This window comes from Thalassophryne amazonica, chromosome 2 (assembly GCF_902500255.1).
Source record: "Thalassophryne amazonica chromosome 2, fThaAma1.1, whole genome shotgun sequence".
Lineage (NCBI taxonomy): Eukaryota > Metazoa > Chordata > Actinopteri > Batrachoidiformes > Batrachoididae > Thalassophryne > Thalassophryne amazonica.
Genome location: NC_047104.1, coordinates 9,004,354 through 9,018,839, shown reverse-complemented (window position 1 = coordinate 9,018,839; position 14,486 = coordinate 9,004,354). Strand labels below are relative to the sequence as shown.

At 40.5% G+C, this 14,486-nt stretch overlaps 1 protein-coding gene across 1 annotated transcript in view; it reads right to left on the bottom strand.

Moving 5' to 3' along the window:
* si:ch211-186j3.6 (neural-cadherin) overlaps nt 1-14,486 on the bottom strand; it is a 1,133,875-nt gene that overhangs the window by 48,559 nt on the left and 1,070,830 nt on the right. Inside the window, 1 exon segment of the mRNA XM_034183518.1 lies at nt 4,877-5,121. Coding sequence (XP_034039409.1) covers nt 4,877-5,121 — 245 coding nt within the window.

Below are 14,486 nucleotides of genomic sequence, written 5' to 3'. Positions count from 1 at the left end.
AAAGAAAGTCATGAAGTCAGTACTAGTTAAAGTTAAAGGAATACTCGGCTCAATAGAGTTCTGCCTGGCTACAGTGCTGAAAAGAAACCTGGGGTTGTTCTTATTTTCTTCAATTAGTGATGAATAGTAAGATGTCCTAGCTTTACGGAGGGCTTTTTTTTTCCAGGCTAATTGAAGATCTTCTAAATTAGTGAGACGCCATTTCCTCTCCAGCTTACAGGTTATCTAATTTAAGCTGCAAGTTTGTGGGTTATACCATGGAGTCAAGCATTTCTGATTTAAGGCTCTCTTTTTCAGAGGAGCTACAGCATCTAAAGTTGTGCTCAATGAGGATGTAAAGCTATTGACGAGATAATCTATCTCACTCACAGAGTTTAGGTAGTTACTCTGCACTGTGTTGGTATATGGCATTGAAGAACATAACAAAGAAGGAATAATATCCTTAAACCTAGTTACAGCGCTTTCAGAAAGACTTCTACTGTAATGAAACTTATTCCCCACTGCTGGGTAGTCCATTAAAGTAAATGTAAATGTTATTAAGAAATGATCAGACAACAGGGGCTTTTCAGGGAATACTGTTAAGTCTTCAATTTCTATGCCGTATGTCAGAACAAGATCTAAAGTGCGGTTAAAAAGGTGGGTGGGCTCATTTACATTTTCAGCGAAGCCAACTGAATCTAATAATAGATTAAATACAGTGTTGAGGTTATCATTCTCAGCATCTATGTGGATGTTAAAATCACCCACTATAATTATCTTATCTGAGCTAAGCACTAAGTCAGACAAATGGTCTGAAAATTCACTCACAGTAACGACCAGGTGGACGATAGATAATAACAATAGATAATAACAAATAAAACTGGTTTTTGAGACTTCCAATTTGGATGGACAAGACTAAGAGTCAAACTTTCAAATGAATTAAAGCTCTGTCTGTGTTTTTGATTAATTAATAAGCTGGAGTGGAACTTTGCTGCTAATCCTTCTCCTCGACCCGTGCTTCGAGCATTCTGACAGTTACTGTGACTCAGGGGTATTGACTCATTTAAACTAACATAATCATCCTGCTGTAACCAGGTTTCTGTAAGGCAGAATAAATCAATATGTTGCTCAATTATTATATCATTTACTAACACAGATTTAGAAGAGAGAAACCTAATGTTTAATAGACCACATTTAACTGTTTTAGTCTGTGGTGCAGTTGAAGGTGCTATATTATTTTTTCTTTTTGAATTTTTATGCTTAAATAGATTTTTACTGGTTATTGGTGGTCTTGGAGCAGGCACCGTCTCTACGGGGATGGGGTAATGAGGGGATGGCAGGGGGAGAGAAGCTGCAGAGAGGTGTGTAAGACTAGTACAACTTTGCTTCCTGGTCCCAACCCTGGATAGTCACAATTTGGAGGGTTTAATAAAATTGGCCAGATTTCTAGAGATGAGAGCTGCTCCATCCAAAGTGGGATGGATGCCGTCTCTCCTAACAAGACCAGGTTTTCCCCAGAAGCTTTGCCAATTATCTATGAAGCCCACCTCATTTTTTGGACACCACTCAGACAGCCAGCAATTCAAGGAGAACATGCGGCTAAACATGTCACTCCCGGTCCGATTGGGGAGGGGCCCAGAGAAAACTACAGAGCCCTACATTGTTTTTGCAAAGTTACACACCGATTCAATGTTAATTTTAGTGACCTCGGATTGGCGTAACCAGGTGTCATTACTGCCGACGTGAATTACAATCTTACCAAATTTACGCTTAGCCTTAGCCAGCATTAATAGAGGAAATCACTTGCTGCAGGGCATTTATGATATAAAAAAGGCAGAGAAGAGCAAACATCCACACAAGAACCACCCCACAGAGTTTGTCTGGTGGTTCTTGTGTGGATGAAGAGCTCTGTAAGCAACAGGCAACAATTTGTGAAAATGGGTTATATCGAGTTTATATAAGCTACGTCTGAAATGTTGAGTCGACAATCAGCTCCTTGGACCACGCTACCAATGTGCCTGCCGTCTGACAGCGCTAGCTGAACTACGTCCTATAGTAAGTCAGTGGGTTTTTGCCAACCATCGCACTCCGCCAGTACAACATCGCCCTCTGCTGAGATATGCTGAATTGCATTAGAGACAGGAAATTTGTACCCTTGGAGCGAGCCTTCTCCAGCGTTTCACAGAGATTTTTGAGAATCTGCTACCTCGGCCATCTTCAGCCACTTCCCCTCATTGTGTGATTTGTCCAAAAAAGATGCCAAAATAGGAGGCTAACTGGACCTCACCTGGATCTATCAGAACCCAAAATTTCACAGCTGAATATGCAGTATTTTCTTTTTTTACAAAGTTACATATAATTTGCAGCCCCACTAACTCACTGAGTCACAGAAACCTACATGGCAGCTTCTGTGTCAACCAAAACAGCAGGCGCGCTGAGAAACTCTCACACATTCTGTTTGCCGTCAACTTCAGACTTTGTGCCGGCGCAGACTTTTCTGTCTTAAAATAAAACTCAACAACAGCATCACTGCAATCCTCCGTCAAACAACTCCATCTTTTAGTGAGGCCGAACACTTTAGAGGTCACACTGTCATGAAATATACAAATTAATCATCATGTATGCTTGACCCCTTCGGATGTTTTTTGAAACCTGCAGAATTGAAGAAAAAAACAACATTTTGCATGCAGCTGAAAGCTTTATATTGCGTTAACTCCATGTTCGGGTTTTCTAATGGTGTCCCAGGAGACTCAATGGCCTCAGGGCAATGTGAGCCTCTAATTACCAAAGCAACATCCATTCTTTCCCTGAAACATCTGTTACCGTACACAAGGACACAAACGAAGCATCCTGTGCACCCTGTCAAACACGTAAACTATTTTCCAGAAATATATAGCTTAAATGAACGTGAGGGAAGAAATAAATTGTAAACTTGATGTCGGTTGATTTTATGGAGTTTAAGTACAAGTAAAAATTCAAGTAAATTCAGTGCTGATCCCAAGAGAAAAGTACAAAAAAAAATGTATTGAACTTCACTGCTTCTCTTATATGCTGCAAGCAAACATTTCTACATTGGTAGATGTGAAGATGTGAAGATGTCACTTTTTAGTCACTGTGATTTTACATAGTGACAGTTCTGCAAACTGCCAGTTACACATGAAGTGACGCTGGTGTTGTGACTTTACACAATTGTCCACAAAAAAAGACCTTTAGATGTTTATTTGATGACATAAAAAAGACCTTCCTGTAATGAGATTATAAACTTCCCTTACAGTAACAGAGCCCTGCCTATCGATCTACACTCGCCAGCCATTTTATTAGGTACACTTTGCTAGTATCAGGTTAGACATCCTTTTTCCTTCAGAACTGCCTTAATTCTTGGTGGCATAGGTTCAACAAGGTCTTGGAAACATTCCTCAGAAATGTTGGTCCATATTGACATGATGGCTGCACGCAGTTGCCCATTCTACCAGTCTGCCCATTCTTCACTGACCTCTGACATCAACAAGGCATTTTTCTCCACACAACTGCTGCTCACTGGATATCTTCTCTTTTCAGACCATTCTCTGTAAATCCTAGAGATGGCTGTGGGTGAAATTCCCTGTAGATCAGTAGTTTATGAAGTATTCAGACCAGTCCGTCTGGTACCAATAATCATGCCACGTTCAAAGTCACTTAAATCCTCTTTCTTCCCCATTCTGATGTTCAATTTGAACTTCAGCAAGTTGTCTTCACCACGTCTAGATGCCTAAATGCATTGAGTTTCTGACATGTGATCAACTGATTAGTTATTTGTGTTAACAATCAATTGAACGGGTATACCTAATAAAGTGGCCGGCGAGTGTGCAATACTGCTAAAAAAATGATTTTTTTTTCCTGACTGGAATGACTCAAGAATACATTTGTTCATGCACCATGCATTCATTTGTTGAAATAAAATAAAATAAAATAAAATAAAATAACCAACTACTCTTGCAGCATTTGCAAGATGTCTTCTGGATGTGTCAGGAATGGTTACTATTCACAAACACTTACTTAGACTCAGATGAGGATGAGCACTTGCACTGTGAGAGAATGTCAGCTTCAGCATTTTGGACATGTTCTCTGTTTCTCTTTGCATGATCCTACGTGCAGGTGCCTGAGTGCTGAGGACCCCAGTGGTTTCATGTGGGTGCAGCAGACAGACGGTTCTTTCAGACATGCCTGGATGGTTGCCACCCATGACTCAAGGCAGTTCCACAGCATCACCAGTGCACACTCCCAAACTTGACTTAACTTTTGACCTGACAAAATCTTCTGACAGCCAATTGTTTGCTGGGTTGTCAGTGACGAGCCAGTTGTATATTTATTCAAAGACTTGTGCTAATAGTCTGCGAGATAATGTGGCAAGTAAAATATTGGACAGGTTATAGGTTTATAAAGCTGGTATCATGAGCTGCTCCCCCAAACAAATGTCTTTACAGTAATTAATATTTACATTACAACATTTAATTGACAGAGCAATTGTTAAAATAAATGTATTTGTTTCAGCACCATGGACAGCGACTGGCAGATTTCACAAAGCCACAGACTGCTGCCGGGAAAATCTGCCTGCAACACCACAATTCTGGGCTTACAGACATTCATAATACATTAATGCAGTTGTTAATACATCCTTATTTCTTTCTTTCTGCATCTTAATTCAATCACGTCCATGCTTCAGATTTTGTTTTTAACATGCCAAAAGTCTGACCATATCCTTATCAGGTTCTACTGCTCTCCTAAATTTTTACACAAGTACTTATTGGGTTCAAACACATGTACGGGCACAGTAAGCTGCCCTTGCTGCGCTCGCTGCCCTTGGTCTTTCCAGCATTATATTGCCATGTGTCTGTCAGGCTGTAGCAGGAACTGTTACCTATCAAGGCCATGAAACAGATGCAGATGGCAAACAGTGAGCTGAAGCTCAGGCCCACGTCCTCCCTGTAGATGGCCATAGCTGTCTCGCAGTGGTGCCCCCTGTAGCCTTCCGGGCATTGGCATGTGAATTTGGAGGGTGACTGAGCCACGCAGGTTCCCCGGTGACAAGGGTGCGTGGCACACAGGGTGTAGACGCAGGACTTCCTGGAGCCGTTAACAAGGATCATGTGACCGGGTGGACATCTGAGGGTAACGTGGAGGGAAGGACACAAGAAGGAAAAGGAGAGAAGAAAAATAAAATGTTTAGATGTGTGTGAGATCACTTCACATTTTTACAACTGTAGTTAATGGTGATGAAGGATCAAAGCTCTGAGTGCCGGAAGTTGCTTTGTGAGAAATCTGGTCTGCAATGAAAGAGTAGCGAAATAATGACAGCAACCTTCATAATCACTTCTATATTCATAGGCCCAAAGTCTGAAGACATACAGATAGCACAGTATATTTTCTAATTCATATCAACTCTGCGTCAGTCTTAGAAATTAACTACGGTCAGTTTCTTTATTATTAGTGCTGCATGTAGTTTTTTTTTCTTAGTTTGCAAGTCATTTTTTAGTGCAGAAAACAATATAATAAAACCAAAATTAGTAAAAAGCAACATAAAATATGCTGTTATTTTTCTGTCTCTTTGCACCGGACTCCCCTGAAATCTGATTGGACACAGATGATTGACATGTCATGGCACCGCACATCTGGTTGAAAAGAGTTGCATTTTGAAATCAGTGAGTTATATTCTCTACTGGTGGTTGGCTCTCACTGTGGTATTGTATCACTTCCTGTTCGGAGCACAGCGGTGTTTTGCTGTATCTGTTAGCTGTTTAATCTGCGTAGTTAGATTGATCTAGTTAACTAGATAACGATTTATTTCACAGTGTAATCTTCACATGCCTTAACTAAAGCACTCTCTCTGCTGAATCACCTCTAAATTATTCACACATTATTCACTTTTTGTGTTTTTAGGAATCCGCTAGCTTAGCGCAGCTATTAGCTCTTAGTCGGTTTAGCATGGCGGCTTCTCCTGTCTCTCCCGCACTTTTCTGCACTGGGTGTGAAATATTTAGTTATTCCTCGGCCTCCTTTAGCAGTAACGGTACTTGTAATAAGTGTAGCTTGTTCGTAGCTTTGGAGGCCAGGCTGGGCAAATTGGAGACTCGGCTACGCACCTTGGAAAATCCTACAGCTAGCCAGGCCCCTGTAGTTGGTGCGGACCAAGGTAGCTTAGCTGCCATTAGCTGTCCCCCAGCAGATCCTGAGCAGCCGGGAAAGCAGGCCGACTGGGTGACTGTGAGGAAGAAGCGTAGTTCTAAACAGAAGCCCCCTGTACACCACCAACCCGTTCACATCTCTAACTGTTTTTCCCCACTCGGCGACACACCCGCCGAGGATCAAACTCTGGTTATTGGCGACTCTGTTTTGAGAAATGTGAAGTTAGTGACACCAGCAACCATAGTCAAATGTCTTCCGAGGACCAGAGCAGGCGACACTGAAGGAAATTTGAAACTGCTGGCTAAGGCTAAGCGTAAATTTGGTAAGATTGTAATTCATGTCGGCAGTAATGACACCCGGTTACGCCAATCGGAGGTCACTAAAGTTAATATTGAATCGGTGTGTAACTTTGCAAAAACAATGTCGGACTCTGTAGTTTTCTCTGGGCCCCTCCCCAATCGGACCGGGAGTGACATGTTTAGCCGCATGTTCTCCTTGAATTGCTGGCTGTCTGAGTGGTGTCCAAAAAATGAGGTGGGCTTCATAGATAATTGGCAAAGCTTCTGGGGAAAACCTGGTCTTGTTAGGAGAGACGGCATCCATCCCACTTTGGATGGAGCAGCTCTCATCTCTAGAAATCTGTCCAATTTTATTAAACCCTCCAAATCGTGACTATCCAGGGTTGGGACCAGGAAGCAGAGTTGTAGTCTTACACACCTCTCTGCAGCTTCTCTCCCCCTGCCATCCCCCCAATACCCCATCCCTGTAGAGACGGTGCCTGCTCCTAGACCACCAATAACCAGTAAAAATCTATTTAAGCATAAAAATTCAAAAAGAAAAAATAATATAGCACCTTCAACTGCATCACATGCAGTTGAAGGTGGAACTTCTCAGCAACTGATGCTGAGAATGACAGCCTCAACACTGCATTTAATCTATTATTAGACTCAATTGGCTTTGCTCAAAATGTAAATGAGTCCACCCACCACTTTAATCATATCTTAGATCTTGTTCTGACTTATGGTATGGAAATTGAAGACTTAACAGTATTCCCTGAAAACTCCCTTCTGTCTGATCATTTCTTAATAACATTTACTTTTACTCTGATGGACTACCCAGCAGTGGGGAATAAGTTTCACTACACTAGAAGTCTTTCAGAAAGCGCTGTAACTAGGTTTAAGGATATGATTCCTTCTCTATGTTCTCTAATGCCATATACCAACACAGTGCAGAGTAGCTACCTAAACTCTGTAAGTGCGATAGAGTATCTCGTCAATAGTTTTACATCCTCACTGAAGACAACTTTGGATGCTGTAGCTCCTCTGAAAAAGAGAGCTTTAAATCAGAAGTGCCTGACTCCGTGGTATAACTCACAAACTCGCAGCTTAAAGCAGATAACCCGTAAGTTGGAGAGGAAATGGCGTCTCACTAATTTAGAAGATCTTCACTTAGCCTGGAAAAAGAGTCTGTTGCTCTATAAAAAAGCCCTCCGTAAAGCTAGGACATCTTACTACTAATCACTAATTGAAGAAAATAAGAACAACCCCAGGTTTCTTTTCAGAAAAAAATTACTCATAACCATCCTAAAGACGTATCGTTATCTTTGGCTGCAACATGTCTATTAGACCCCATTCCTACCAGGCTGCTCAAGGAAGCCCTACCATTATTTAATGCTTCGATCTTAAATATGATCAGTCTATCTTTATTAGTTGGCTATGTACCACAGGCTTTTAAGGTGGCAGTAATTAAACCATTACTTAAAAAGCCATCACTTGACCCAGCTATCTTAGATAATTATAGGCCAATCTCCAACCTTCCTTTTCTCTCAAAAATTCTTGAAAGGGTAGTTGTAAAACAGCTAACTGATCATCTGCAGGGGAATGGTCTATTTGAAGAGTTTCAGTCAGGTTTTACAATTCATCATAGTACAGAAACAGCATTAGTGAAGGTTACAAATGATCTTCTTATGGCCTCAGACAGTGGACTCATCTCTGTGCTTGTTCTGTTAGACCTCAGTGCTGCTTTTGATACTGTTGACCATAAAATTTTATTACAGAGATTAGAGCATGCCATAGGTATTAAAGGCACTGCGCTGCGGTGGTTTGAATCATATTTATCTAATAGATTACAATTTGTTCATGTAAATGGGGAATCTTCTTCACAGACTAAGGTTAATTATGGAGTTCCACAAGGTTCTGTGCTAGGACCAATTTTATTCACTTTATACATGCTTCCCTTAGGCAGTATTATTAGATGGCATTGCTTAAATTTTCATTGTTACGCAGATGATACCCAGCTTTATCTATCCATGAAGCCAGAGGACAAACACCAATTAGCTAAACTGCAGGATTGTCTTACAGACATAAAGACATGGATGACCTCTAATTTCCTGCTTTTAAACTCAGATAAAACTGAAGTTATTGTACTTGGCCCCACAAATCTTAGAAACATGGTGTCTAACCAGATCCTTACTCTGGATGGCATTACCCTGACCTCTAGTAATACTGTGAGAAATCTTGCAGTCATTTTTGATCAGGATATGTCATTCAATGCGCATATTAAACAAATATGTAGGACTGCTTTTTTGCATTTATGCAATATCTCTAAAATTAGAAAGGTCTTGTCTCAGAGTGATGCTGAAAAACTAATTCATGCATTTATTTCCTCTAGGCTGGACTATTGTAATTCATTATTATCAGGTTGTCCTAAAAGTTCCCTGAAAAGCCTTCAGTTAAATCAAAATGCTGCAGCTAGAGTACTGACAGGGACTAGAAGGAGAGAGCATATCTCACCCATATTGGCTTGTCTTTATTGGCTTCCTGTTAATTCTAGAATAGAATTTAAAATTCTTCTTCTTACTTATAAGGTTTTGAATAATCAGGTCCCATCTTATCTTAGGGACCTCATAGTACCATATCACCCCAATAGAGCTCTTCGCTCTCAGACTGCAGGCTTACTTGTAGTTCCTAGGGTTTGTAAGAGTAGAATGGGAGGCAGAGCCTTCAGCTTTCAGGCTCCTCTCCTGTGGAACCAGTTCCCAATTCAGATCAGGGAGACAGACACCCTCTCTACTTTTAAGATTAGGCTTAAAACTTTCCTTTTTGCTAAAGCTTATAGTTAGGGCTGGATCAGGTGACCCTGAACCATCCCTTAGTTATGCTGCTATAGACTTAGACTGCTGGGGGGTTCCCATGATGCACTGAGTGTTTCTTTCTCTTTTTGCTCTGTATGCACCACTCTGCATTTAATCATTAGTGATTGATCTCTGCTCCCTTTCCACAGCATGTCTTTTTCCTGGTTCTCTCCCTCAGCACCAACCAGTCCCAGCAGAAGACTTCTTCCTGTTAAAAGGGAGTTTTTCCTTCCCACTGTCGCCAAGTGCTTGCTCACAGGGGGTCGTTTTGACCGTTGGGGTTTTTACGTAATTATTGTATGGCCTTGCCTTACAATATAAAGCGCCTTGGGGCAACTGTTTGTTGTGATTTGGCGCTATATAAATAAAATTGATTGATTGATTGATCACAGACTAAAACAGTTAAATGTGGTCTATTAAACATTAGGTCTCTCTCTTCTAAGTCCCTGTTAGTAAATTATATAATAATTGATCAACATACTGATTTATTCTGCCTTATAGAAACCTGGATACAGCAGGATGATTATGTTAGTTTAAATGAGTCAACACCGCCGAGTCACACTAAAGCCCAGGTTACACATAGACGGTTTTGTCGGCGGGTAGCACGTAGACCGAAGTTCATGGTAGTTCCGGCTGTTTTCGCGGTGGAAAGGGGCAGAGCATTTCACCGGCATTTTGAGCACCGTACTAGTCACAAATACGCGGATAAAACGCAGCTAAATCCGCTGAATAAAGCGGAGTTTTGTTGCTGTAGCATCCGGCACACGTCAGGCAACGGGGGTTAATACCCAGTTCTATTCTTTACAATCGCAGGTTAAGACGCAAGTGAGAATGGCGGTGTTCTGCTGCTGCTGATAATGCCCTGTGTACCGCTGGATTTATCCAGGCAAATCCTGCGTTACTCCCCGAACTTTTGCCTATAGGCACCGCCCCCAGAGTACGAGGTCTGTCAATAAAGTATAGGTCCTTTTTATTTTTTTTCAAAACCTATATGGATTTCATTCATATGTTTTTACATCAGACATGCTTGAACCCTCGTGCGCATGCGTGAGTTTTTCCACGCCTGTCAGTGACGTCATTCGCCTGTGAGCACTCCTTGTGGGAGGAGTCATCGAGCCCCTCGTCGGAATTCCTTTGTCTGAGAAGTTGCTGAGAGACTGGCACTTTGTTTGATCAAAATTTTTTCTAAACCTGTGAGACACATCGAAGTGGACACGGTTCAAAAAATTAAGCTGGTTTTCAGTGAAAATTTTAACGGCTGATGAGAGATTTTGAGGTGATACTGTCGCTTTAAGGACTTCCCACGGTGCGAGACGTCGTGCAGCGCTCTCAGGCTCCGTCGTCGGCCTGTTTCAAGCTGAAAACCTCCACATTTCAGGCTCTATTGATCCAGGACGTCGTGAGAGAACAGAGAAGTTTCAGAAGAAGTCGGTTTCAGCATTTTATCCGGATATTCCACTGTTAAAGGAGATTTTTTTAATGAAAGACGTGCGGACGGATTGCAGCGTCGGCTCACAGCCGCCGCGATGCTCCGCCACAGGAAAAATACCTCTGTTGGAAGCCTTAAGGACAAGTTGGAACATGTCCTGCTGTTAAACAATTTCTCATATACTCACTCCACTGAAAGCCATCAAAAGCCGCCTGGATTTTACAAATGGTTATCAACACGGAGGTGTTTTTCCTGTGCCGCTGCACCGCGTCGGCTGCGTCCCTGTTTGTTGTGATTTGGTGCTATATAAATAAAATTGATTTGTTTTGGTAATAACTGCTAGGTTTCACCTGTCCAGTAGTTGGTGCTGTGTACCACAAAAAGTTCTAATTTACCTTAGTTGAAGAAGAATGTTTGCTCCAGACTTGAACTGAACACATTGTTTGAACCATGGACTAATAATGACACCAAAGTTATATTGGTGACTAAACAGCTGTATTTTATGCCAGAAATGAGGTCCATGTTGTTAAAAGCAGCATTTCGCCTTTAATTCAGGTTGTCTTATATATGCATGTGTCTCCAGTGATTTTTAAATGAACAGGCAGCTATTGATTAAATAACCTCTTAATTTTGCGATCTGAAGGACTTAAATAACTTCTTAATTTTGCTCTCTGAGTGACACCAGGATGATGCATTTCACTTAAAAATACACATGCCATGGAGTGTTTCTCAGCTGTACAGGAACATTTGGCATTTCATACATTTTAATTTGTTTATGCCATTTCAAAGACAAATATACAAATAAATCTAAAGTTATCTTCCTTAATCTCAAACTGAAAGCAAATCTCTACAACTTGATAAAAATGAATTAAAAATATAAAATCCAGCTTCCTGATGAAGTGGTGTAGAGGAGGATTTTCTTAAAAAGAAGACCTGAACTTTCAGCTACAATTTGCCAGAAAGTCCATTTGAGATGGAAGCCTAGATTTGATGTTTGGTGAAAGAAATTATTGTTTTTCTTCATAACTGATGTAAATAAAGTCCGAGACATATTCAGTGAATTGGAATTGTTCATGTTTCCATCCCCTGACTTGTCTGAAGAAAACTGACAATAAAACCGATTATTATTTATAGGTATTATCAAGTTTTAGAAATTTGCTTTCAGTTTGAGTTTGAGGAAGAGAATTTTAGAAATTTTTATTCTTTATATTTTTTGTATTTCTTGTATTTGAAATGGCATAAACAAATTAAAATGTGTGAAATACCAAGTGTTCCAATACTTTTGGAGGGCACAGTATCCTAACCTTATGATGAGTGCAAAATGGGAGTGGTATTATTACTGTTTTGTTTAAGAATGTTTCATTTTCACTGTTGCTGCACTTCATAGTCATATCGTATATCATACTGATATGACAACATTGAGATATGATAATTTGGCCATATTGTACAGCCCTACTGTTAACTAGCTGAAAACTTTGAATATTAATTTACATCTCCATTAAATAATGCTTAAAGGGGCAGGGGGTTAAGAGGGCTGTAATTAGGGGGTCTGGGGGTGGAGCGCCCCACAACCTGAAAGGTAAAAAAAAGAAAAACGCTTAAAAAGGTGGGGGAAGCTGAAAGATTTTTGTCATGCTAATGCTCCCCTGAAGCATTTGCTCAAAAAAGGCTGAAGGACCTAAATGACATGGTGATATAGAATAATAAAGAGCTTCATTTGTTCGTGTCCACAACATATACATATTATGACTACTGTTGAAAAAAGGTGAATTTGTCCTTTAAAAAGACAAGCTTGGAGACGGTGCAATTTTTTTTCTTTTATATTTCGGCTGTGTCCGGTCAAAACAGCAGATCCAGTACACATTTGCTTTAGGATGTGGCACCAGATGTTCTTCCTGTTGCAAACCCAGTTCTACATGGAGAAACCTGCTCAGAGGTCCAGAGGTCACGATCTGCTTTGCTTCACTCCTGAGCTCTGAGCAAACAAATGAGATACAACTAATCACATGTAACTCTGACAGCATGATATGAATGTAGGCGATAATGTCTGATGTCAAGGATCTGACTTTAGGTGCACTTAAGGTGTGCAGAGTGGAGACAGTGAGAGCGAGGATAGAATTCTTTCACCTGAAAAATGAGGTCAGTGCTTCTGGGTGGAAACTCAAGTGGAACAACTGGCATTCTTCTACAGCTCACAGCATGAGCAGGAAGTGGTAACAGCATTTTTCAGCATGTGGAGATGATGAAAGGATACGCTTGGTATGTTTGAGGTCAGTTTTCAGATCAGCTAACTCGTGTTGTTACATCCGCCAAGGACGTAATAAAATCATTACTTTATTTATTAATTTGTCTGTCTGTCTGTCTGTTAACAGGATTATATCAAAACTACTGCACAGATTTTGATGAAATTTTCACCACAGATACATATTAGGCCATGGAAGACTCCATTAAATCTTGGAGGTGAGCTGGATCCGGATTCTGTATCAAGATTTCACTTTATATGCGCTTTGAATGATTGCGTAAAAACTCCTTCACGGATTCTCACCAAATTTGCACCACAGATAGATATTAGGCCATGGAAGACTCCGTGAAGTTTTGGAGGTGATCCAGATCTGGATTGTCAGATGTCAGAAATCTCTGTTTGCTCTTGTTTCATATGAACAGAAGTTTATAATCAGAAATATTCTGCTGATCAATATACAGTGCCCTCAGAACGTATTCCACTTGGTATTTCATATATTTTAATTTGTTTATACCATTTCAAATACAAAATGTACAAAAAAAATAAAAAATAAATAACATTTCTAAAATGATCTTCCTAACTCAAACTAAAAGCAAATCTCTAACTTGATATGAATTAATTAAAAATATAAAAGCCAAGACGATGGGTTGCATAAGTAATGCAATGCTTTGGTATCATACCTGTAAATAATCAGTTTTATTGCCACTTTTCTTCAGACAAGTCAGGGGATGATACATGAACAATTCCAAGTCACTGAATATGTATCGGACTTTATTTACACCAAGTATGAAGAAACACAAACAGCATAGCACTCTATGGGAAATCTGTGTGGAGTAGACAGTTCTCAAAAACTGAGTGACTGTGCAAGAAGGAGAAGAGTGAGGAAAGCCACCAAGACACCCAGACAACCCAGAAGAAGTCATAAGCTTCTCTGGCTGTGATTGGAGAAATTGTGCACATCTTCTGAGTTTTGTATCACCAGTTATACAGCTTCATGATGAAGTGGCACAGAGGAGGATTTCCTTAAAAAGAAGACCTGAAAGTTCAGCTACTATTTGCCAGAAGGTACATCTGAGACGCAAGCCTAGATTTGATGTTTTGGTGAAAGAAAATCCAGACCTGATCCCGGATAAGCAGGTGAAGATGTTTGTATGTATGTATGTAGATAAGGGAGCTGATGATTTGCTTTTAATCAATGATGTCACACACCCCAGCATCGAATGAAAGAGCAGAGATGAAAACGCTGACTGATGCACTGACTTCAGAAAGCACCTCTCTAATTAAAAGCTCATCCAGGTGGAACAGCTCAACCAAACATTTTATGATCCCATTAAACAAGTCTTCAGCGTGCGCGGAGCAGCTCCAGGCGGAACATTCTGACATCACAGGCGAGTCCCGCCTCCCATCCCCGGAGAGTTCTTCATACTCAGATACATCGACTTACTATCAAAGGCAAACTTCACACTTTGAAATTCTATCAGATTCATGTGATAATTGTTGCAGGGAAGACATGGAGGTTTGACTTTTTTCTGTGAATAATG